Raw genomic sequence first — 24,807 nt, 5'->3', positions numbered from 1 at the left:
CAAGTCCCTGGTGAGTTCCTCATGGTGAGATATCACACCAATATACTCTTTAACAACTAGGGAGGCAGTGTTGCTGTTCATTTAGAGGTTAGCCGAGTCCCTGGTGAGTTCCTTATGGTGAGATATCACACCAATATACTCTTTAACAAGTAGGGAGGCAGTGTTGCTGTTCATTTAGAGGTTAGCCGAGTCCCTGGTGAGTTCCTTATGGTGGGATATCACACCAATATACTCTTTAACAAGTAGGGAGGCAGTGTTGCTGTTCATTTAGAGGTTAGCCGAGTCCCTGGTGAGTTCCTTATGGTGAGATATCACACCAATATACTCTTTAACAAGTAGGGAGGCAGTGTTGCTGTTCATTTAGAGGTTAGCCAAGTCCCTGGTGAGTTCCTCATGGTGAGATATCACACCAATATACTCTTTAACAAGTAGGGAGGCAGTGTTGCTGTTCATTTAGAGGTTAGCCGAGTCCCTGGTGAGTTCCTTATGGTGAGATATCACACCAATATACTCTTTAACAAGTAGGGAGGCAGTGTTGCTGTTCATTTAGAGGTTAGCCGAGTCCCTGGTGAGTTCCTTATGGTGGGATATCACACCAATATACTCTTTAACAAGTAGGGAGGCAGTGTTGCTGTTCATTTAGAGGTTAGCCGAGTCCCTGGTGAGTTCCTTATGGTGAGATATCACACCAATATACTCTTTAACAAGTAGGGAGGCAGTGTTGCTGTTCATTTAGAGGTTAGCCGAGTCCCTGGTGAGTTCCTTATGGTGGGATATCACACCAATATACTCTTTAACAAGTAGGGAGGCAGTGTTGCTGTTCATTTAGAAGTTAGCCAAGTCCCTGGTGAGTTCCTTATGGTGAGATATCACACCAATATACTCTTTAACAAGTAGGGAGGCAGTGTTGCTGTTCATTTAGAGGTTAGCCAAGTCCCTGGTGAGTTCCTTATGGTGAGATATCACACCAATATACTCTTTAACAAGTAGGGAGGCAGTGTTGCTGTTAATTTAGAGGTTAGCCAAGTCCCTGGTGAGTTCCTTATGGTGAGATATCACACCAATATACTCTTTAACAAGTAGGGAGGCAGTGTTGCTGTTCATTTTTATAAACTCCCAATGAAAACCATACATCTTTAAGAAGAACAGAGGGAAAGTTACCAGCAACAGCTCTAGTCACAGGCATAGGACCGTTTTGAGTGTTGTTTCTCAATCTGTTCACAGAAAGATGAGTTGACGCTTGTGGGTTTGTTGTGAAGCCTTGTACGGCTGAAAGAAGATGCAAACGATCAAGGCAATGAATTAAGTAGAAGGGTAAACTACATTCATTGTGTTTTCTTTCTCTTCTATAGACAGTCTGTGTGGGTTGGTTTCTGTCCTCAGGCCGGGGCAGGGAAACAGTAGGAGCAGTGAAATGTCAGGAAGCGAGTCCTAACTCGCCCTCTGCATCGGCTGTGGTCTGTACGGAGAAGACTGGCTGATTGACGGGATGATCGAGGGAAGTGATGATCACACAATTATATGAATAAGTCCAATCATTCGTTCAACCTCTTCAGATGTGTGCATCCTCTTTCTGTAATTGGGTGGTACAGTATGTGTAGTAGGCAGGGGTACAACTTTGGTTTTAGAAGTGGGAGGGATATACATAAGACATGGTGGTTGGAACCAAAAATCTAAAATTTGGACTCATAAGACCAAAGGACAGATTTCCGTCGGTCTAATGTCCATTGCTTGTGTTTCTTGGCCTAAGCAAGTCTCTTCTTCTTATTGGTGTACTTTAATAGAGATTTCTTTGCAGCAATATATTTATAGTGGAAAAACAATGGCAGCTTCACCTGATCTATAGCAGTACTTGAGGACTGGCTACATAACCACTTCCAGCCTCATCAAAAGCAAATGTGATTATTTTAGCTCAACCCATGCTGTTTTAGTTGAAACGGGAACAGATTTTAGGGGAGAGTGTGTAGGCTGATGTCACACCTGCAAATTGTCTGTTTCTGTATATCTCTTACCGAGACCCTCCTTTCTCAATCACCCTCTCCTATGCTTTTCCTCCCTCCCTTCTCCCTCGCTATCCCTCTCCTTTCACTCTCTTCTCCCTCGCCTCTCTCTCTCCTTCCCCTTCCAACTCGTCTCCCCTGGAGGAGGGGTTCCAGGGGAGGCTTGGTGCCAGGCTGAGAAGGGGCTCCGCTGCCCGGCCGGTCCGCCTCTTAGATCATTGCAGCAGATGTTGCTGTGTTTTCATTGGGCCCTATCTCTTAGCAACCGCGCAGGCTATTTTGTGGAGCTGTGGTACGGTGGTAGGAGCTGGTGTTGTGCACTGTCTGTCTGTCTGGACCTGGCCTTTACACCCTCAGACCAATGGGCCATAAATGTGGCGTTATGAAACAAACGGATAGAGTTATTCTGTACTATGAATAAAGAAAGGAAGCACAAGGCATTTGCGTCACCCAGGTGCTGCTTAGTTTAACCTGTGGCAGCAATTGCGCCTGTCAGCTATTAGCCCAGAACTGTAAGTATGTGAGCCATACTGTATCACTCACACAGCCTTCGTAAAGATACTGTGTTGCCTACTACCAGGGGTGCAACTTTCACTGGGGACGGGGGGACATGTCTCCCCCCATAAATTCTTTAATTGCATTTTTGTCCCTGGAGTTTTATCATTGGAATGTGATACAAAACGAGGCAACAGTGTGCTTTAGGACCATGCGGCCACCTCCGAGCAGTTGGGTAGGCTGTTAGGAGTGTTTATCTGACTGGATAAAAAAATAAATATAGTACCGGTCAAAAGATTGGACACAGCTACTCATTCAAGGGTTTTTCTCTATTTTTACTATTTTCTACATTGTAGAATAATAGTGAAGACGACATCAAAACTATGAAATAACACACAATGCCAAGAGCGCGCAAAGCTGTCAAAGGCAAAGGGTGGCTACTTTGAAGATTCTCAAATATATAAAATATATTTAGATTAGTTTAACACTTTTTTAGTTACTACATGATTCCATGTGTTTCCATAGTTTATGTCTTCACTATTATTCTACAATGTAGAAAATAGTCAAAATAAAGAAAGACCCTAAAATGAGTAGGGGTGTCCAAACTTTTACCTGGTACTGTATATGTTCAGTGTATCAGCATAGAATATGATAGTGACATAGGCTAAAGACAGACCAGAGCTATATATACAGCCATATACAATATATATATACACTAGATGTAAGCTATTGTGTATGGCTGTGTGTGTGTATATATATATATCTAGCTAGCTCTGGTCTATACTTAGGCTATCATATTCTGTCACTATCATATTCTGTTCTATACAGAAGGAACATGGACCCTGATATTTGATACCATATGGTGGTATATTCAAGGCCAACAGCACGCAGAACACATCCAATACAGGTATCAAGGTGATGCTTTAATTGATCAAGTTCCGATGATATTGTCACTCCTATCTCCTCCTTTTACAAAAGACACTAAAATTGAAACATTTTCAAAGAGTAAAAAAGTAGTAAATATTGTTCAACCGACGAGGGCTATACCAGAGAAAGCATGGCAAGTATCCAAATCATATAACGATCATAGATAAGAGACAATACATATTACTATTTACATTTAGTAACACAGACAAATGTACATATATTATAATTTATGTATACAGTGCCTTCGGAAAGTATTCAAACCCCTTGACTTTTTCCACATTTTGTTACATTACAGCATTATTCTAAAATTGATTAAATTTGTACAAATCCTCAGCAATCTACACACAATACCCAATAATGATAAAGCGAAAAAAGGTTAGAGTTTTGCTAATTTATAAAAAAAATACAAAACAGAAATACCTTATTTATATAAGTATTCAGACCCTTTGCCTTGAGACTCGAAATTGAGCTCAGGTGCATCCGGTTTCCATTGATAATCCTTGAGCTGTTTCTACAACTTGATTGGAGTCCACCTGTGGTAAATTCAATTCATTGGACATGATTTGGAAAGGCACACACCTGTCTATATATAAAGGCCCCACAATGGATAGTGCATGTCAGAGCAAAAACCAAGCCATGAGGTCGAAGGAATTGTCCATAGAGCGCAGAGACAAGAATGCGTCAAGGCACAGATCTGGGGAAGGGTACCAAAATATTTCTGCAGCATTGAAGGTCCCCAAGAACACAGTGCCTCCATCATTCTTAAATGGAAGAAGTTTGGAACCACCGAGACTCTAGAGCTGGTTCCCCAGACAAACTGAGCAATCGGGGGAGAAGGGCCTTGATCAGGGAGGTGACCAAGAACCCAATAGTCACAGACAGAGCTCTAGAGTTTTTCTGTGGAGATGGGAGAACTTTCCAGAAAGACAACCATCTCTGCAGCACTCCACCAATCAGGCCTTTATGGTAGAGTGGCCAGAAGGACCCAGTCCTCAGTAAAAAAACACAACAGCCCGCTTGGAGTTTGCCAAAAGGCATCTAAAGGACTCTCAGAGACCATGAGAAACAAGATTCTCTGGTCTGATGAAACCTGGCACCATCCCTACGGTGAAGCATGGTGGTGGCAGAATCATGCTGTGGGCATGTTTTTCAGCGGCAGGGACTGGGAGACTAGTCAGGGTCGAGGCAAAGCTGAACGGAGCAAAGTACAGAGAGATCCTTGATGAAACCTGCTCCAGAGTGCTCAGGACCTCAGACTGGGGCAAAGGTTCACCATCCAACAGGACAACGACCCTAAGCACACAGCCAAGACAACGTTTCGGGACAAGTCTCAATGTCCTTGAGTGGCCCAGCTAGAGCCTGGACTTAAACCTGACCGAACATCTCTGGAGAGACCTGGAAATAGCTGTGCAGCAAAGCTCCCCAACAAACCTGACATAGCTTGAAAGATCTGCAGAGAATAATGGGATTAACTCCCCAAATACAGGTGTGCCAAGCTTGTAGCGTCACATCCAAGAAGACTCAAGGCTGTAATCCCTGCCAAAAGGTGCTTCAACAAAGTACTGAGTAAAGGGTCTGAATACTTTTGTCAAATTTATTATTATTTTTTTCAATAAATTAGCTATGTCTGAAAACCTCTTTGCTTTGTCATTATGGGATATTGTGTGTAGATTGATGAGGGGGGGAAACAATGTAATCCATTTTAGAATAAGGCTGGAACCTAACAAAATGTGGGAAAAGTCTAGGGGTCTGAATATTTTCCCGAAGGCACTGTATATTAAGATCTGTCATTTACAAAAATCATAATGCATTATATCACAAAAAGAGAAAGGCTATCCATAACCTTGGCTTTTAACAACAATTCTCAACCCCATGTTTGGCAACATTTTGACCCAAGCAAACATCTTTTATATATATTATGTGTGTGTGTTTGGTCAATTTATGGTAGATGGGTGGGTTCTTTGGTTGTGCTAGGGACGTCTACAGCCTCTGACTGGAAGTCTCGACTGCCAGTCAGTTGCCGTGGAAACCAGGGACGTTAGTTTGATTATTTGTGTTGCTTAGTTGGCTTCTGTTCAGAAAATCCACAGGTCCACTGTACAGCTTTGCTGTTCAGTGTTTTAAGTGAGGGCCAGGTAGTAAATTAGTGTGTGTAACAATCTATGAACTGCTATTGTCATCCCAGATTGAAAGAAAGCTTCAGAACATCAACCTTTCAGAACGCCATAAAAGCATCTCCTAAAGGCCTCCACATCCTAACTGCTTCAGTGGCCAAACCACTAGAACCAATCTCCAAGCCTGTTCAAGTCAGAGCTTCAAAAGTCAAAGATGTTCAGTTTAATCCATAGTGGTGATGGTAAATGTATCCTGACTTACATCAGACACAACACATGAAGGATCCAAACATCACAAGACATGATTTCAGGCGTCTACGGATGATGGAGAAAGACGAAACACTGACTGAGCAGATTCTTCTCAGAGTTTAGACTTAAATCCTCCACACTCCCTATCATCCTGACTCTCACAACAACAACTGCTGCCGCTGAAACCTAGAGTGGATCACACAGCTGTGCAACCAGCTGCTACTACAAACTCACAACCAGGGTGGACTAGAATCCAGAATAAGGACCTGCCCTCTCCCTCATCCTCCTTCCCTTAACCCTTCCCTCACCCAGCCCCCAGAGGCCTCATCATTGTCCCAACTGGCACGGCCTTGGGTGGATTAGATCAGATGGATTTGGGGATAATCATTTTAGGCCATCTCATTCACATACAGACGAGAGCTCCCATCAACTCTTTAACACAAGGCTACTGACCCTGCCAAGGCCTGGTCTCTCCTCACACTGCAGGCCAGCCAGCCCTAACATAGTTAGTAACACAACAACACTGGCCTTGGCCTGGCTCTCCATCTGAAGAGCTACACATCAGGCTGGGATGTTGGTCTGGGACATGCATGTTTGTTTGTTTGTGTGTGTGCACGTGTGTGTGTTTGCTTGCCATTGTGCGTGTGTCTGGTGGTGTCCATCCATCCCCAATGACATCCTCCTCCAGTCCAGACACACACAGAACCCAGAGGGGCAGGTCAGGCTGCTACTACAGCCACACACACACACTCCCCTACTACCTCCACCCTGGAGGCTGCTGGTGTGTCAACAGGAGGGGAGGACAGAGGTCCATGGTAAATCAAAGTCACACACTCACCCCCTTCCCTCCCATCCACCCCCATTCAACCCCTAACCGAGTCAAGGACGGCGCTTCGTCTTTCAGTCCCAGCCGTTGTCCTTGATCATGTGGGCCAGCTCGATGATGAACTTCCCCTCCTTGTACTTCTGACTGCTCTCAAAGGCATGCTCCTGTAGGGGAGTGTCAGGGTGGGGGAAGAGACAGGGTGAGGGAGAGATGGAGGGAAAGGGGAGAGAGATGGAGGGAAAGGGGAGAGAAGATTAGGCTTTCCAGGATGAGAAACTTCACTCATTGCCACTGAAAACACTGTCCTCTGATTTCACCTCCAACCTTACTGAACTAAGTTATATAATGGAGCATTGCAAGGAGTGCTGTAGGCCACTGCAGATTACAAATGATTACAAATGTAATCAAATGTGTTTTTACTGTACATCTCAATATCCTGTTTAGTCTTTCCTATTCAAGCACAGAGACATTATCAGGTTTCACGTTCTGGAATTCCACTCAGTCAAGTGCCTCTGGAACTCGACGACGGTGTAGAAACAACCGTGTCAGGGATATTAATGGACTCGCCCCACGTTTCGTTATATCTGGACAGACGTGTGAGGTATGTGTGCGTGTGAGTCTTAACAACCCCCACCCCCCCACCCCCCCACCTACCCCACACACACACATATGGGCATAAAGCCATGCTGATAAACGGGACAGCTGGTATGTGGAGTGGCTGTGTGTTCCACATTGACCTGCTGCTAGAAATATCACCTTTACTAAGCACTGAACATGGAGGTGCAATTATATTTCAGTGAATATATAAAGCTGTCCACATCTATTACTAAAATATATATACACAGGGGAGCAACTGCTTTTAGAAGTGGGGGGGACAGAAGTTTTTTTTATCCAGTTGGAAAAACACTCAACAGCCCACCCGATCGCTCAGAGGCATACGCATGGTCCTAAAGCACATCATTGCCTCGTTTTGTATCACATTCCAATTATAAAACTGGGGATGGACAAAAAGCAACTTCTGAAAGCACATACATACACATGAAAAAAGCAACTTCTGAAAGCTCATACAGTGCCTTGCGAAAGTATTCGGCCCCCTTGAACTTTGCGACCTTTTGCCACATTTCAGGCTTCAAACATAAAGATATAAAACTGTATTCTTTTGTGAAGAATCAACAACAAGTGGGACACAATCATGAAGTGGAACGACATTTATTGGATATTTCAAACTTTTTTAACAAATCAAAAACTGAAAAATTGGGCGTGCAAAATTATTCAGCCCCCTTAAGTTAATACTTTGTAGCGCCACCTTTTGCTGCAATTACAGCTGTAAGTCACTTGGGGTATGTCTCTATCAGTTTTGCACATCGAGAGACTGACATTTTTTCCCATTCCTCCTTGCAAAACAGCTCGAGCTCAGTGAGGTTGGATGGAGAGCATTTGTGAACAGCAGTTTTCAGTTCTTTCCACAGATTCTCGATTGGATTCAGGTCTGGACTTTGACTTGGCCATTCTAACACCTGGATATGTTTATTTTTGAACCATTCCATTGTAGATTTTGCTTTATGTTTTGGATCATTGTCTTGTTGGAAGACAAATCTCCGTCCCAGTTTCAGGTCTTTTGCAGACTCCATCAGGTTTTCTTCCAGAATGGTCCTGTATTTGGCTCCATCCATCTTCCCATCAATTTTAACCATATTCCCTGTCCCTGCTGAAGAAAAGCAGGCCCAAACCATGATGCTGCCACCACCATGTTTGACAGTGGGGTTGGTGTGTTCAGGGTGATGAGCTGTGTTGCTTTTACGGCAAACATAACGTTTTGCATTGTTGCCAAAAAGTTCAATTTTGGTTTCATCTGACCAGAGCACCTTCTTCCACATGTTTGGTGTGTCTCCCAGGTGGCTTGTGGCAAACTTTAAACAACACTTTTTATGGATATCTTTAAGAAATGGCTTTCTTCTTGCCACTCTTCCATAAAGGCCAGATTTGTGCAATATACGACTGATTGTTGTCCTATGGACAGAGTCTCCCACCTCAGCTGTAGATCTCTGCAGTTCATCCAGAGTGATCATGGGCCTCTTGGCTGCATCTCTGATCAGTCTTCTCCTTGTATGAGCTGAAAGTTTAGAAGGACGGCCAGGTCTTGGTAGATTTGCAGTGGTCTGATACTCCTTCCATTTCAATATTATCACTTGCACAGTGCTCCTTGGGATGTTTAAAGCTTGGGAAATCTTTTTGTATCCAAATCCGGCTTTAAACTTCTTCACAGCAGTATCTCGGACCTGCCTGGTGTGTTCCTTGTTCTTCATGATGCTCTCTGCGCTTTTAACGGACCTCTGAGACTATCACAGTGCAGGTGCATTTATACGGAGACTTGATTACACACAGGTGGATTGTATTTATCATCATTAGTCAATTAGGTCAACATTGGATCATTCAGAGATCCTCACTGAACTTCTGGAGAGAGTTTGCTGCACTGAAAGTAAAGGGGCTGAATAATTTTGCACGCCCAATTTTTCAGTTTTTGATTTGTTAAAAAAGTTTGAAATATCCAATAAATGTCGTTCCACTTGTTGTTGATTCTTCACAAAAAAATACAGTTTTATATCTTTATGTTTGAAGCCTGAAATGTGGCAAAAGGTCGCAAAGTTCAAGGGGGCCGAATACTTTCGCAAGACACTGTATATAAATATATATATATATATATATATATAGTCATAATCCTGCCTGTCTTCTGCTCTTCAGCCAAATCACATCCCTTTTGGCACGACAGAGCTTTAAATAGACCCAGCTTACCTACATGTTTCATCAAACTTGGCTACTCCTCATGGTTTTAAGCTACTATACTTGGCATTGATCTTGCTTATAGGGCTGTCTATGGGCTTAGCAGAATGGCAGTGATCTCCAAATGCAGCTCTCTGTTCCTTTTTTTTTTACCTTTGCCCCCAATCCCAGTTCAGGACAAGTTCAGCGTAACAATCTCTGTGGAAGTCATTCATGACTTCTGCCTGACTCCTGAACTGTGGCTAACCTTTACTAAACCTAACCTAAAAACCTACCAATTTTTCAGTTTTTGATTTGTTAAAAAAGTTTGAAATATCCAATAAATGTTGTTCCACTTCATGATTGTGTCCCACTTGTTGTTGATTCTTCACAAAAAAATACAGTTTTATATCTTTATGTTTGAAGCCTGAAAATTGGCAAAAGGTCGCAAAGTTCAAGGGGGCCGAATACTTTCGCAGGGCACTATACATACACATTAAACAACACAATGTAACTCCAAGTCAATCACACTAAGCAAGGCAATTAGCAAGACACCCCCAATAAAGGAGTGGTTCTGCAGGTGGTCACCACTTCTCAGTTCCTATACTTCCTGGCTGATGTTTTGGTCACTTTTGAATGCTGGCGGTGCTTTCACTCTAGTGGTAGCATGAGATGGAGTCTACAACCCACACTAGTGGCTCAGGTAGTGCAGCTCATCCAGGATGGAACATCAATGCGAGCTGTGGCAAGAAGGTTTGCTGTGTCTGTCAGCGTAGTGTCCAGAGCATGGAGGCGCTACCAGGAGACAGGCCAGTACATCAGGAGACGTGGAAGAGGCCGTAGGAGGGCAACAACCCAGCAGCAGGACCGCTACCTCCACCTTTGTGCAAGGAGGAGCAGAAGGAGCACTGCCAGAGCCCTGCAAAATGACTTCCAGCAGGCCACAAATGTGCATGTGTCTGCTCAAAAGGTCAGAAACAGACTCCATGAGGGTGTTATGATTGGCTAATTCACCACTGGCGCCCTGTGCTCTTCACAGATGAAAGCAGGTTCACACTGAACACATGTGACAGACGTGACAGTCTGGATACAACGTGGAGAACGTTCTGCTGCCTGCAACATCCTCCAGCATGAACAGTTTGGCAGTAGGTCAGTCATGGTGTGGGGTGGCATTTCTTTGGGGGGCCGCACAGCCCTCCATGTGCTCGCCAGAGGTAGCCTGACTGCCATTAGGTACCGAGATGAGATCATCAGACCCCTTGTGAGACCATATGCTGGTGCGGTTGGCCCTGGGTTCCTCCTAATGCAAGACAATGCTTGACCTCATGTGGCTGGAGTGTGTCAGAAGTTCCTGCAAGAGGAAGGCATTGATGCTATGGACTGGCCCGCCTGTTCCCCAGACCTGAATCCAATTGAGCACATCTGGGACATCATGTCTCGCTCCATCCACCAACGCCACGTTGCACCACAGACTGTCTAGGAGTTGGCGGATGCTTTAGTCCAGGAGGCCACACACACTAATGAGCCTCATTTTGACTTGTTTTAAGGACATTACATCAAAGTTGGATCAGCCTGTAGTGTGGTTTTCCACTTTCATTTTGAGTGTGACTCCAAATCCAGACCTCCATGGGTTGATAAATTTGATTTCCATTGATAATTTTTGTGTGATTTTGTTGTCAGCACATTCAACTATGTAAAGAAAAAAGTATTTCATAAGAATATTTCATTCATTCCGATCTAGGATGTTTTATTTTAGTGTTCCCTTTATTTTTTGAGCAGTATATATATATATATATATATATATATATATATATATATATATATATATATATATATATATGTATGTATATATGTATATATGTATATGTGTGTGTGTGTGTGTGTGTGTGTGTGTGTGTGTGTGTGTGTGTGTGTGTGTGTGTGTGTGTGTGTGTGTGTGTGTGCGTGTGTGTGTGTGTATAGACACACACACACACACACACACACACACACACACACACACACACACACACACACACACACACACACACACACATATACACACATATATATATACACACATACATATACATACATGCATACATATACACACATACACATACATATACACACATACACATATATACACACATACACATACATATATATATATATACACACACACACACATACATATATATATACACACACACACACATATATATATATATATACGCAGTTGAAGTTAACATACATTTAGATTGGAGTCATTAAAACTCATTTTTCTACTACTCCACAAATTTCTTGATAACAAACTACAGTTTTAGCAAGTCGGTTAGGACATCTACTTTGTGCATGACATAAGTAATTTTTCCAACAATTGTTTACAGACAGATTATTTCACTTCTAATTCACTGTATCACAATTCCAGTGGGTCAGAAGTTTACATACACTAACGTTGACTGTGCCTTTAAACAGCTTGGAAAATTCCAGTAAATAATGTCATGGCTTTAGAAGCTTCTGATAGGCTAATTGACATCATTTGAGTCAATTGGAGGTATACCTGTGAATGTATTTCAAGGCCTGCCTTCAAACTCTGTGCCTCTTTTCTTGACACCGTGGGAAAATCAAAAGAAATCCGCCAAGAACTCAGAAAAAAAATTGTAGACCTCCACATGTCTGGTTCATCCTTGGGAGCAATTTCCAAACGCTTGAAGGTACCACATTCATCTGTACAAACAATAGCACGCAAGTATAAACACCATGGGACCACGCAGCCACCTCTTTAGTCTCTTAGAGATGAACGTACTTTGATGCGAAAAGTGCAAATCGATACCAGAACAACAGCAAAGGACCTTGTGAAGATGCTGGAGGAAACAGGTACAAAAGTATCTATATCCAGAGTAAAATGAGTCCTATAACGACATAACCTGAAAGGCCGCTCTGCAAGGAAGAAGCCACTGCTCCAAAACCGCCATAAAAAGCCAGACTACGGTTTGCAAATGGCACATGGGGACAAAGATCTTACTTTTTGGAGAAATATCCTCTGGTCTGATGAAACAAAAATATAACTGTTTGGCCATAATGACCATCGTTATGTTTGGAGGAAAAAGAGGGATGCTTGCAAGCTGAAGAACAGTGAAGCGCGGGGTGGCAGCATCATGTTGTGAGGGTGCTTTGCTGCAAGAGGGGCTGGTGCACTTCACAAAATAGATGGCTTCATGAAGAAGGAAAATTATGTGGATATATTGAAGCAACATCTCAAGAAATCAGTCATGAAGTTAAAGCTTGGTCGCAAATGGGTCTTCCAAATGGGCAATGACCCCAAGCATACTTCCAAAGTTGTGGAAAAACAGCTTAAGGACAACAAAGTCAAGGTATTGGAGTGGACATCACAAAGCCCTGACCTCAATCCTGTAGAAATTTTGTGAGCAGAACTGAAAAAGCGTGTGCGAGCAAGGAGGCCTACAAACCTGACTCAGTAACACCAGCTCTGTCAGGAGGAATGGGCCAAAATTCACCAACTTATTGTGGGAAGCTTGTGGAAGGCTAACCGAAACGTTTGACCCAAGTTAAACAATTTAAAGGCAATGCTAGAAAATACTAATTGAGTGTATGTAAACTTCTGACCCACTGAAAATGTGATGAAATAAATAAAAGCTGAAATAAATCATTCTCTCTACTATTATTCTGACATTGCACATTTTTTAAATAAAGTGGTGATCCTAACTGACCTCAGACAGGGAATTTTTACTATGATTAAAATTCAGGAATTGTGAAAAACTGAGTTTAAATGTATTTGGCTAAGGTGTATGTAAACTTCCGACTTCAAATGTATGTATGTATTTATATTTCTCTGTGCGTATATATAATATATATATTATATATATATATATATATATATATATATACATACTTAGCGAAAAAACTTCATCTCACTGTCAACTGCGTTTATTTTCAGCAAACTTAACATGTGTAAATATTTTATGCCTCGATTCAACAACCGAGGCATAAACTGAACAAGTTCCACAGGGGGAGGGGGGGGGGTTCAAAATGTAAAGTAACAGTCAATGCAGCTGGTGGCCACACCAGATAGTAAGTACTGCTGAGCATCTCCTCCTCATGGACTGCACCAGATTTGCCAGTTCTTGCTGTGAGATGTTACCCCACTCTTCCACCAAGGCACCTGCAAGTTCCCGGACATTTCTGGCCATGGCAGAACACTGACATTCCTGTCTTGCAGGAAATCAAGCACCGAACGAGCAGTATGGCTGGTGGCATTGTCATGCTGGAGGATCATGTCAGGATGAGCCTGCAGGAAGGGTATCACATGAGGGAGGAGGTTGTCTTCCCTGTAACGCACAGCGTTGAGATTGCCTGCAATGACATCGAGCTCAGTCCGATGATGCTGTGACACACCGCCCCAGACCATGACGGACCCTCCACCTCCAAATCGATCCCGCTCCAGAGTACAGGCCTCGGTGTAACGCTCATTCCTTCGACGATAAACACGAATCTGACCATCACCCCTGGTGAGACAAAACCGCGACTCGTCAGTGAAGAGCACTTTTTGCCAGTCCTGTCTGGTCCAGCGACGGTGGGTTTGTGCCCATAAGCGACGTTGTTGCCGGTGATGTCTGGTGAGGACCTGCCTTACAACAAGCCTACAAGCCCGCAGTCCAGCCTCTCTCCGCCTATTGCGGACAGTCTGAGCACTGATGGAGGGATTGTGCGTTCCTGGTGTAACTCGGGCAGTTGTTGTTGCCATCCTGTACCTGTCCCGCAGGTGTGATGTTTGGATGTACCGATCCTGTGCAGGTGTTGTTACATGTGGTCTGTCACTGCGAGGACGATCAGCTGTCCGTCCTGTCTCCCTGTAGCGCTATCTTAGGCGTCTCACAGTACGGACATTGCAATTTAATGCCTCCTTGCAGCATGCGTAAGGCACGTTCACGCAGATGAGCAGGGACCCTGGGCATCTTTCTTTTGGTGTTTTTCAGAGTCAGTAGAAAGGCCACTTTATGTGTCCTAAGTTTTCATAACTGTGACCTTAATTGCCTACCGTCTGTAAGCTGTTGGTGTCTTAACGACCGTTCCACGGGTGCATGTTCATTAATTGTTTATGGTTCATTGAACAAGCATGGGAAACAGTGTTTAAACACTTAACAATGAAGATCTATGAAGTTATTTGGATCTTTATGAATTATCTTTGAAAGACAGGGTCATGAAAAAGGGACGTTTATTTTTTTTGCTTAGTTTATATATTTATTACACACACACAAAACTAGTCAAACGTTTAGACACCTACTCATTCAAGGGTTTTTCTTTATTTTTACTATTTTCTACATTGTAGAATAATAGAGAAGACATTACAACTATGAAATAACACATATGGACTCATGTAGTAACCAAAAAAACAAAACATTAAAACAAATCAAAACATATTTTAGATTATTCAAGGGAGCCCCCCTTTGCCTTTGACAGCTTTGCACATTCTTGGCCTTCTATCAACCAGCTTCATGAGGTAGTCACCTGGAATGCATTTCAATTAACAGGTGTGCCATGTTAAAAGTTCATTTGTGGAATTTCTTTCTTTCTTAATGTGTTTGAGCCAATCAGTTGTGTTGTAACAAGGTAGGGGTGGTATACAGAGGATAGCAGTATTTGGTAAAAGACCAAGTCCATATCATGGCAAGAACAGCTCAAATAAGCAAAGAGAAACAACAGTCCCTCATTACTAAGACATGAAGGTCAGTCAATCCGGAAAAATTCAAATCTTTGAAATCTTCAAGTGCAGTCGCTAATATCATCAAGGGCTATGTTGAAACTGGCTCTTATGAGAACCGCCACAGGAAAGGAAGACCCAGAGTTACCTCTGCGGCAGAGGATAAGTTCATTAGAATTAACTGCACCTCAGATTGCAGCCCAAATAAATGCTTCAGAGTTCAAGTAACAGACACATCAACAGCTCAGACGAGACTGCGTAAATCAGGCCTTCATGGTCGAATTATTGCAAAGAAACCACTACTAATGGACACCAAAAAGAAGAAGAGACTTGCTTGGGCCAAGAAACACGAGCAATGGACATTAGACCGGTGGAAATCTGTCCTTTGGACTGAGTCCAAATTTAGGTTAAAACCTCCATGTCTTTGTGAGACGCAGAGTAGGTGAACGGATGATCTCTGCATGTGTGGTTCCCACCATGAAGCATGGAGGTGGTGGAATGGTGAGGGTGTGCTTTGCTGGTGACACTGTCTGATTCATTTAGAATTCAAGGCACACTTAACCCTCATGACTACCACAGCATTCTGCATCGATACGCCATCCCATCTGGTTTGCGCTTAGTGGGACTATCATTTGTTTTTCAACAGGACAATGACCCAACACACCTCCAGGCTGTGTAAGGGCTATTTGACCAAGAAGGAGAGTGATGGAGTACTGCATAAGATGATCTGGCCTCCACAATCACACGACCTCAACCCAATTGGGAAGGTTTGGGATGAGTTGGACCGCAGAGTGAAGGAAAAGCAGCCAACACGTGCTCAGCATATGGGGGAACTCCTTCAAGGCTGTTGGAAAAGCATTCCTCATGAAGCTTGTTGAGAGAATGCCAAGTGTGCAAAGCTGTCATCAAAGCAAAGGGTGGCTACTTTGAAGAATCTCAAAAATAAAATATATACAGAGAGATCCTTGATGAAAATCCGCTCCAGAGCATTCACAACCTCCGACTGGGGCGAAGGTTTACCTTCCAACAAGACAACGACCCTAAGCACACAACCAAGGAGTGGCTTCGGGATAAGTCTGAATGTCCTTTAGAGTCCCAGCCAGAGCCCGGACTTGAACCTGATCAAGCATTTCTGGAGAGACCTGAAAATAGCTGTGCAGCAACGTTCCCCATCCAAACTGACAGAGCTTGAGAGGATCTGCAGAGAAGAATGGGAATTCCACTCCTACATTGTCTTGGCTGTGTGCTTAGGGACGTTGTCCTGTTGGAAGGTGAACCTTCGAACCAGTTTGAGATCCTGAGCATGTTTTCATTAAGGATCTCTCTGTACTTTGCTCCCTTCATCTTTCCCTCGATCCTGACTAGTCTCCCAGTCCCTGCCGCTGAAAAACATCCTCACAGCATGATGCTGCCACCACCATGCTTCACCGTCGGAATGGTTCCAGGTTTCCTCCAGACGTGAAGCTTGGCATTCAGGCCAAAGAGTTCAATCTTGGATTCATCAGACCAGAGAATATTGTTTCTCATGGTCAGAGTCCTTTAGGGGCCTTTTGGCCAACTCCAAGCAGGCTGTCATGTGTATTTTACTGATGAGTGGCTTCTGTCTGGCCACTACCATAAAGTCCTGATTGGTGGTGCTGCAGAGATGGTTGTCCTTCTGTTAGGTTCTCCCATCTCCACAGAATAACTCCAGAGCTCAATCAGAGTGACCCTTGGGTTCTTGGTCACTTCCCTGACCAAGGCCCTTCTCCCCCGATTGCTCAGTTTGGCCGGGGGGACAGCTCTAGGAAGAATCTTGGTGGTTCCAAACTTCTTACATTTAACAATGATGGAGGCCATTATGTTCTTGGGGACCTTCAACCTTCCCCAGATCTGTGCCTTGACACAATCCTGTCTGAGTTCTATGAACAATTCCTTTGACCTCATGGTTAGAGCTTTGGACTAGGAACCGGAAGGTTGCAAGTTCAAATCCCCACGCTGACAAGGTACAAATCTGTCGTTCTGCCCCTGAACAGGCAGTTAACCCACTGTTCCTTGGCCGTCATTGAAAATAAGAATTTGTTCTTAACTGACTTGCCTAGTTAAATAAAGGTCAAATTAAAAAAATGTAAATAAGGTATGTTTTTTTTATTTGTAAAATATTTTCAAACATTTCTAAAAACGTGTTCGCTTTGTGATTTAATGGGTTTTGTGTGTAGATTGATGACATCAATGTTTTTCCTCAATTTTAGAATAAGGCTGTAATGTAACAAAATGTGGGAAAAGTAAAGGTGTCTGAAAACTTTCCGAATGCACTGTATATAGGCTACATTATAAACTGGGTGGCTTGAACCCTGAATGCTGATTGGCTGACAGCCGTAATATATCAGACCGTATACCACGGGTATGACAAAACATTTGTTTTTCCTGCTCTAATTACATTGGTAACCCATTTTTAATAGCAATAAGGCACCTCAGGGGTTTGTGGTACATGGACAATATTACACGGCTAAGGGCTGTGTCCAGGCACTCCGCTTTGCATTGTCCCCAAGAACAGTCCTCAGCCATGGTATATTGGCCATATACCACACCACCTCGGGCCTTATTACTTAATTATACAGGCAACATGATATAGGGCCTACTTAGTCTCGATACATAAAAACAGATTTTTATTTTGAATTAATTCTAACCCTTTGTCTAATTTGTGATTGGATAAGCTGTTGTTCTTGTTGCTGGTCAACTGGTCTTGAATCACTACAGTTCTCAGTGTGGACAGCCCAGCTCTGGTCCATCATGAATGGCCACCATCTCTGAACTAGAAGAAGGAGGTCAAGTTGATTGAGTACTTGGAAAATATATAGCCCTACATCATGAGAAATATGCCCCTCAGATCAAGATTGAAACTGCAAGGAATCCCTTTACTGAGTCAGCCTATGTACTGTAATGTTACACTTAAGGTAGGAATAATGGGCCCAAAATAGTAAAAAAAATTAAGACCAGAACACATCCATGTCAATACGATAACATGCACGCAATTGTTCCAAAACCTTTATTAGTTCACAGCGTTTCAATCCTACAACGATCTTATATGCTAATAAAGGTATTATTAATGAAGGTAATAATGTGCCTATCCTCTCTAACTCTAGATACAGCTCTAACATCCTCTGACACGTAAACACTCTTACACTCACATATTTCCAACCCAGAGTTGTCTTGCAGTTCTCACAGTAGATATCTGCCACAGCATGCAGCCCCGTGAGCAAGACCCTCTCTTCCGCCGGCCCGCACCCCACGTTCACCCTGAGAGCGAGAGAGAAAGCAAGCTCATAAGCTGTTCGATTCGTAAAGGTTGCCTGTCTATACTGAGTCATAACACACCCACTCACACACTAGATATTACCCAAAAGGCACTTCATACTGAGCTAGATAGGGACCATGCTCATACAGTAGAAATGATCATCTTCATTGTGATTGTGCTCGCGGGCTGAGGACTGGATCATGGCTGTACTGTAACTACATGCAGACACACTGATACTCACACTGAGTTGAACAAATAAGCTCTGCCTTGGCTCCCCTGGAAAGACTGCAGGAGAAGAAGACGAGTAGGTTAAAAAGGAGGAGGAGTATCCTCAGCAGTCAGCATTAAAGCCACTTCATTGACATGATCATTGAACAGCAGGAAATATCCCAGATTTAGCCTTTAAATTAAGACTGACAGACCCATGTGATTTTGTACAGGTGAGGGTTGACTTCACATAGTGTAGCACATGGAAAAAGTCATATTCAAACACACAAGCTGTAGAAGTAAGATGGCGGTGAAATGAGCGACAGAGGCTCGGTACGCTCGTTTTCAGTCTGAAAGTGCAGCGTCAGCTGTAATACTAGGTCCAAGTGTGAAGGAGTCTGCCAGCAGCGCTTTAAGACAGCTGCAGCCAGCACTCAATACCTTTCTAGTTATTACAGTGCAATGCACTGAAAGTTCAAATTAATCTATAAAAACTACAGTATTTATACAGGTCATCCTTTATTTAACCAGGAAAGTCATGTTGAGATGGACATCTTTGAAGTAAGCCCTGGAGCCCAACAGTAGCGTGTTCTCCCATGCGCTCTCTTGGGAATGACTTGCACATTAGGGCAGTTTCCCTTACATACCTGATTCAGCTGATCACCAAACCCTTGCTTAGTAGAATCAGGGTCAAGTTCATTAGGCACAAAACAGAAGAAAACAGAGTGTCTACCTGGACGTGTCAAACAAGAAACAAATGTTCTGTTTTAAAACATTTGAAAACGTTTTCAGTTGTATGCCCTAATGAGCACCACCCAGGTGCTGGGCTTCAAAGTGTGACAGTCTTTAAAAAGCAACAAACCTCCTTGAAAACGGCCTATGTGGCATTGATATGAGTCAGAAACAGTTATTCTAGTGTCCAAATTGACTACAAAGTGGAAATAGGATGATTTTGGTTTTGAAGGAAGTCTCGTGTAAAGGGAGTTAAGAACATCCGTGAGTCACAATGGGTAAATGATGATGTCCTTTTGCCCACTAACATGGGGTGAACAGCTGCGGTGATTGCTCTGTATCCAATAGCAGCATAGACAGTGAGACAGACCTGCCCAGCAGCTCCGACTGCTTACATAAGACAGCAGGTTACGCATTTTTTTAACTTGAGAAATACTGCACCAAACAACTTAGTTAGATGTAAAATTGTGCAACTAAAACATCCCCTGTAAAAACGTCAAACTTAACTCAAGAAATATGTCATTATCTTAGATCCATTCTGGGGTTTTTGAGGAAAGTGAAATACGCTTCTGCGTCTAGTATCTGATTAACCAAAACGTGGAATCGGTCAGGAAACACACCTCCAAGAATAAAATCTAATATTTCTAATGAGCAACAGATAAACATGTGCCTTTAGGGGTGTTCAGTGGCTCTTTAAAGGAAATGTGGAATAGATCGAGGGAAACACTATTAGAGCAAGCAGCATTATTAGGGGATGGACGGTTGTGGTCGGTATGTTAAACAGTCAGTATTCACCTTGGAGATGAGCTCGTCGTGGTTAGCCAGGTGTGCTCTGCAGTGGATGCAGCTGTAAGTTCGGTGGCAGCTGGGCAGGTAGGCCTGGAAGGTCTTGGAGCGTGTCATCCTGACCATAGGGTGGGGCGGGGTGGGGGGGCGGTGCAGGAAAGGGCTGCCGGCCCAGCTAGGCTCGCAGGGGAAGCACCGCAACACACAGGTAAGGGCCGTGGTGGGGGCGGGGCGGGAGGCACACACCTGGTGAAGCGGAGCACAGGAGATAAACACTGATGAAGGTGGTCTATAGTCAAAACCTTTTTTTTTTTTTTACCTAATCGCTGTGTAGGTTGTTGGCAACACAGCACAAACAGATCTGGGTCCAGGATAATCCATGTGTGGATATAAAGAGATTTTAACTTGAGTGCCTTGCTGCATATCATTGTCTATCTTTACACACTGTAAGATCCAAAAATCGGTTAGCCTCCATTTGTTCTCTGCATATGAATTAATGTTCAGTAGGCAAATTACTTTGCAGTGGAGCATGAATTTGTACAGTATGTAGCCTATGATAGATGAAAAATGTCAGGCATTCTATACGGAGTTAAGCATAGACTGTGATCTCATGATCATTATACTGAGACGCAGTAGCCTAAAAATAATTGAACTTTAGACAGTTAACAGAAAGAGGCTTGTAAGGGAAAGGCTGTGTGCTATAAGCCTTTAAGACGTCCCCTTGTTTTCTCTGTCGGCTTCTGTCTCTGAGCCAACAGTGTGGGACCGGGGCATAAAGAGACCACTCAAAAAGGTCTTGCCCACACACACTTTAACCCCAAAGTCTTTCCTTTCTCCCTGTCATTCTAGGACAAACATGTGAGGATGAGCCTAAAGCAGAGTTTAGCACATATCGAAGTAATCGCCACAATCTCCATAGACTCCAATTAGGAACAGGTTGTTACTCTAAACCAGGGTTGTGGTCAATTCCCTTTCAATTCAGTCAATTGAGGAAGTAAACTTAATTCCAATTCCACATTTACCTCCTTGAAACGCATTAAGGAATATCGGAATGGGAACTTGACCTCAACCTTGCAGTAAATAAGGTTGCGATGAGGGAGCAATGAGGTTCATCTAGTCAAACAGCCTTGGTTAGAGACATGTATATCTGTTATCTGGCAGGTTCAAGGACTGTCCTGATATAATCTTGAAATATGGAGCTAAATACAGATCTGATGTATTTAGTTACAGTTAACTGTCAAAGCAGTGATGTACTCTATGAATCCAATATGTTCTGTGGCTAATGGATAACGAGTCAACCACACTCTGTAGCGGGTGGTTAGATTACCTAGGTCTATTTCTGTCTCATGGGGATATCACACAAGCACGCCTCACCCACATAGAAACACACACTTACACAGCAGAGTTGATATATGTTAATTTGGGGAAATCAAGTATTGTGAAAGAGATGCCTTCTGACTCACTTTCCTTCCAAAGGATCCATTCCCAAGCTTTTCCAATGCATGTCAGTTACTTGAGAGATGAAATGAGAGCGGAGTTTCGTATGCATTACAAACGGAGACCGCCTTGTCTGCATAAATCAATTTAGCCTTCCAAATCACCTCTATCAGTAATGATTTTCCACCCTACATTTCAGATATGGAAAATAATTTGTCCAGGTCTCTCAGTTAAGAGATATTATAAACGGGGTGATTCAAGCCCTGAATGCTGATTGGCTGACAGCCGTGGTATATCAGACCATATACCACAGGTATGACAAAACATTTATTTTTACTACTCTAATTACATTGGTAACCAGTTTATTATAGCAATAAGGCACCTCAGGGTTTGTGGTATATGGCCAATATACCACAGCTAAGGGCTGTTCTTACACACAATGCAACACGGAGTGCCTGGATACAGCCCTAAACAGTGGTCTATTGGCCATATACCACACCTCCTCTGGCCTTATTGCTTAATTACGTCTCCATGTGACATATGCACAGAAAGAGAGTAACAGATATAGAAATAGCAGGTGAATATAATCACTTGTATCTAACATTTTATAGTTCAACTCATCTGTTGCACCGGTTGTTTCTTAGGTGAGAGGCTGACTGACACTTTGAAGAATCCTCCACTCATTTTCATAAACCAGATCATCTTTTGATGCGCTCATCTAGAAAAGGATCTCGCTCAAGACCCATCATTTGTTTGTAGACTAAATGCATCCACTAGAACAACAACAACAACACAGCAAGCGGAGGCTCTACCCTTCTTTGCACCAAAGCCTCTTTGTTTCATGTCACAGAAGAAAACCTAAGACAGCTATGAATAAGTCCAAAAGACTAACCCGGACCCGGTCAAATAATTCTCCAAAGATAACAGGGATGGGATCCGCCAATGCTGCCTGAGCTTGCAAAAACTGCTGCCGTGTTTTTCTGACATCATCATCATAATCACCTTCTCCTGTTTCTGTCTGCCCCTCAGCCTCGCCCCTGAAGGCTGATGTTCTGAGCTGTCTGGTATTGGTATAGTCTGCCACACTACATGCCACATCACTTACCAGCCAAAAGGTCCTCGCTGGTATAAAAACAACAACCTTGCTTACGTAACCGGAGAGGAGCTGCTGCGGTCGCTCTGTCGTACAGAGAGGGACGATGATCGTGATAGCAGCCAGGGGACAGAGAGAGAGACAGAGAGAAAGAGAGCGAGACGGATGGATGGACTGGGGAGCATGCGTCCTTGTGTTTGCGGCCCTAGTTGTCTTTCATAGCACACAGACCCACAGCTCCAATAGGAGGCTTTATGTAGTTTCTGCTCTCTCTCTCATTCAGTGGCAACAGACAGCATAGTGATGCATTACATCACTGACAGCAACAGACCAAATCTCAAATCCCCTTATCTGATCATGTGTCCAGGTGTCACGTGTGTGTGTGTGTGTGTGTGTGTGTGTGTGTGTGTGTGTGTGTCTGATTGGGGGGGGCTTGTGTATTTGCACATATGAATCTGGTCAGAGACAGTGGCTGCCTGGATCACAGTATATAGGGCAGACCTTTAGCCACCACAGTTGGTGGGGATGCCTCGGTTTGGCAATGCAAGGAAGTTGATTCAACATACACACACCTGTGTAGGCACATACACACCTTGTTCATGAGTGTGTTACATGATCCAAAATTATGTCTTGTGTGTAGAGTAACATGTGATTATTCGAGACAACATCTGTCTTTACATTATGATGCAGAAAAAAGTATTTACTCAGCATTGGCTTTTAGCGTCACACTTTGAAGAGTCCTATAGAGGAGTTGAAGTGCTATGTTAAGGCAACACGAGTCTATTAGCGCCAGTTGTCTATAGGATACATGCAAATACATAATTTGACAACGGTCAACTAGAGGACTAGGCAACAGGCGATTCAACACCCAATACAGAAGCAATAATAAACATGACGTAGACATGTTCACTGGCATAGCACACACCACCGCAGACCCAGGGTTGCTATTCCACCGGAGGTCGGGTCCCCCAGATAGCATGATATTTTTTTGAATGACATGAAATTAGTTTAAAAAGTTCAACATTGTCTCTCAGCCTCATGGAAAAATGTATAGACTAGCTGGAAATTAGCTCGAAAACAGCACAATTTTCCCAGCCTCGTTCCGAAATGTGTTAGATAGCATGATATTAGCTATAAAACTGCAAATATACCTTGCGCTACACCAATACATATGATGATATTGTCAGCAGGCAGTATTATGATCACGCACTCGATGTTCTCATATCGTATTTCTGCCTGCGGCTGCTGGTGGCGCAGGATCAGGCCACGCGTAATGTGTAATAATAATAACAACCAGCTTCACTGCAGATCTCGTCATCCCATCCATGCCCGCAACATAAACAACCAGCTTGCAACATTCTGAACTACAATGGGCAATTCAATTAAAACAGCATATTCAACCATATATATATATATATATATATATATGCAAGGATTTACCTTTGAATATATGAAAAATATGTTGATCACTTAAAAAAATCGCGCCTCCTCGTTTTCCTCGTAGCAAAGCCAAACCTAAATCCGTCTTTGCATTTCTTTCTAGGTAAATTTCCTCTCCAGTCCTGGCAATCGTGCAGACGCAATGTTTTTAAGCGCGCAGTTCCCAGGCGGAGTTTGACGTAATTACACAGAACCACATTGTACTTCGGCTGGAGACAAATTGACAGCCGTGTCCGCCAACCAATGCAGAGATAAGGTATAGCAACACTGCGCTTATTGGTTATGAATAGTCAGGAGCAACCAATACTTTTGCTCGTAATGTTAGGCTGGCTACCTGCAGTTCTATTCAGTTTTAGGACAGAGACAGATATGGACTTGTATTGAATTTGCTGCGGAAATGGATATCATTAAAAAAATTGTGCTTAAATGATGTAAATAGGCAGAATAGGCACAGCAATGGACTATGGACTTCAACATCTTAACTTTTGATCCAAGATTAACCCTCCAGATAACTTGTTCTGATGTTCGATGGGCTCTCCTTATATCCTACTTCAGGGTTTCCCAAACAGGGTCCTGGGATCCCCCTGGGGGCACGTTTTGTTTTTACACTACACCGCTGATTCAAATAATAAATCTTGATGATGCGTTGGTTATTTGAATCAGCTGTGTAGTGCTCCGGCAAACACTAAAACGGATAATTTGTTTCCAGTCTTTATGTAACTGATTGCTGTCTCCTAGTGGTGGTTTTAAACCACACTCA

General features: G+C 43.1%; 1 protein-coding gene across 2 annotated transcripts; it reads right to left on the bottom strand.

The window, feature by feature from the left end:
- Positions 1 to 3,397: 3,397 nt before the first annotated feature.
- Positions 3,398 to 24,206, bottom strand: LOC135552765 (protein yippee-like 2). Of its 2 annotated transcripts, none has more exons than XM_064984590.1 (5): positions 24,048 to 24,206; positions 20,087 to 20,323; positions 18,594 to 18,637; positions 18,246 to 18,354; positions 3,398 to 6,775 (listed from the first exon to the last, which is right to left on the bottom strand). In XM_064984590.1, the coding sequence occupies exons 2-5, from the start codon at positions 20,201 to 20,203 to the stop codon at positions 6,686 to 6,688; spliced, it is 360 nt and encodes a 119-aa protein (XP_064840662.1). In that variant the 5' UTR covers positions 20,204 to 20,323; positions 24,048 to 24,206; the 3' UTR covers positions 3,398 to 6,685. The 2 variants fall into 2 exon arrangements, with proteins under 2 accessions (XP_064840662.1, XP_064840663.1); XM_064984591.1 differs by lacking the exon at positions 3,398 to 6,775 and adding an exon at positions 14,658 to 17,869.
- Between the last annotated feature and the right edge of the window lie 601 nt (positions 24,207 to 24,807).

Source organism: Oncorhynchus masou, chromosome 13 (assembly GCF_036934945.1).
Source record: "Oncorhynchus masou masou isolate Uvic2021 chromosome 13, UVic_Omas_1.1, whole genome shotgun sequence".
In the NCBI taxonomy this organism is placed as follows: Eukaryota; Metazoa; Chordata; class Actinopteri; order Salmoniformes; family Salmonidae; genus Oncorhynchus; species Oncorhynchus masou.
The sequence above is the reverse complement of the archived record's forward strand: the minus strand, read 5'-3'. Positions and strand labels throughout refer to the sequence as shown.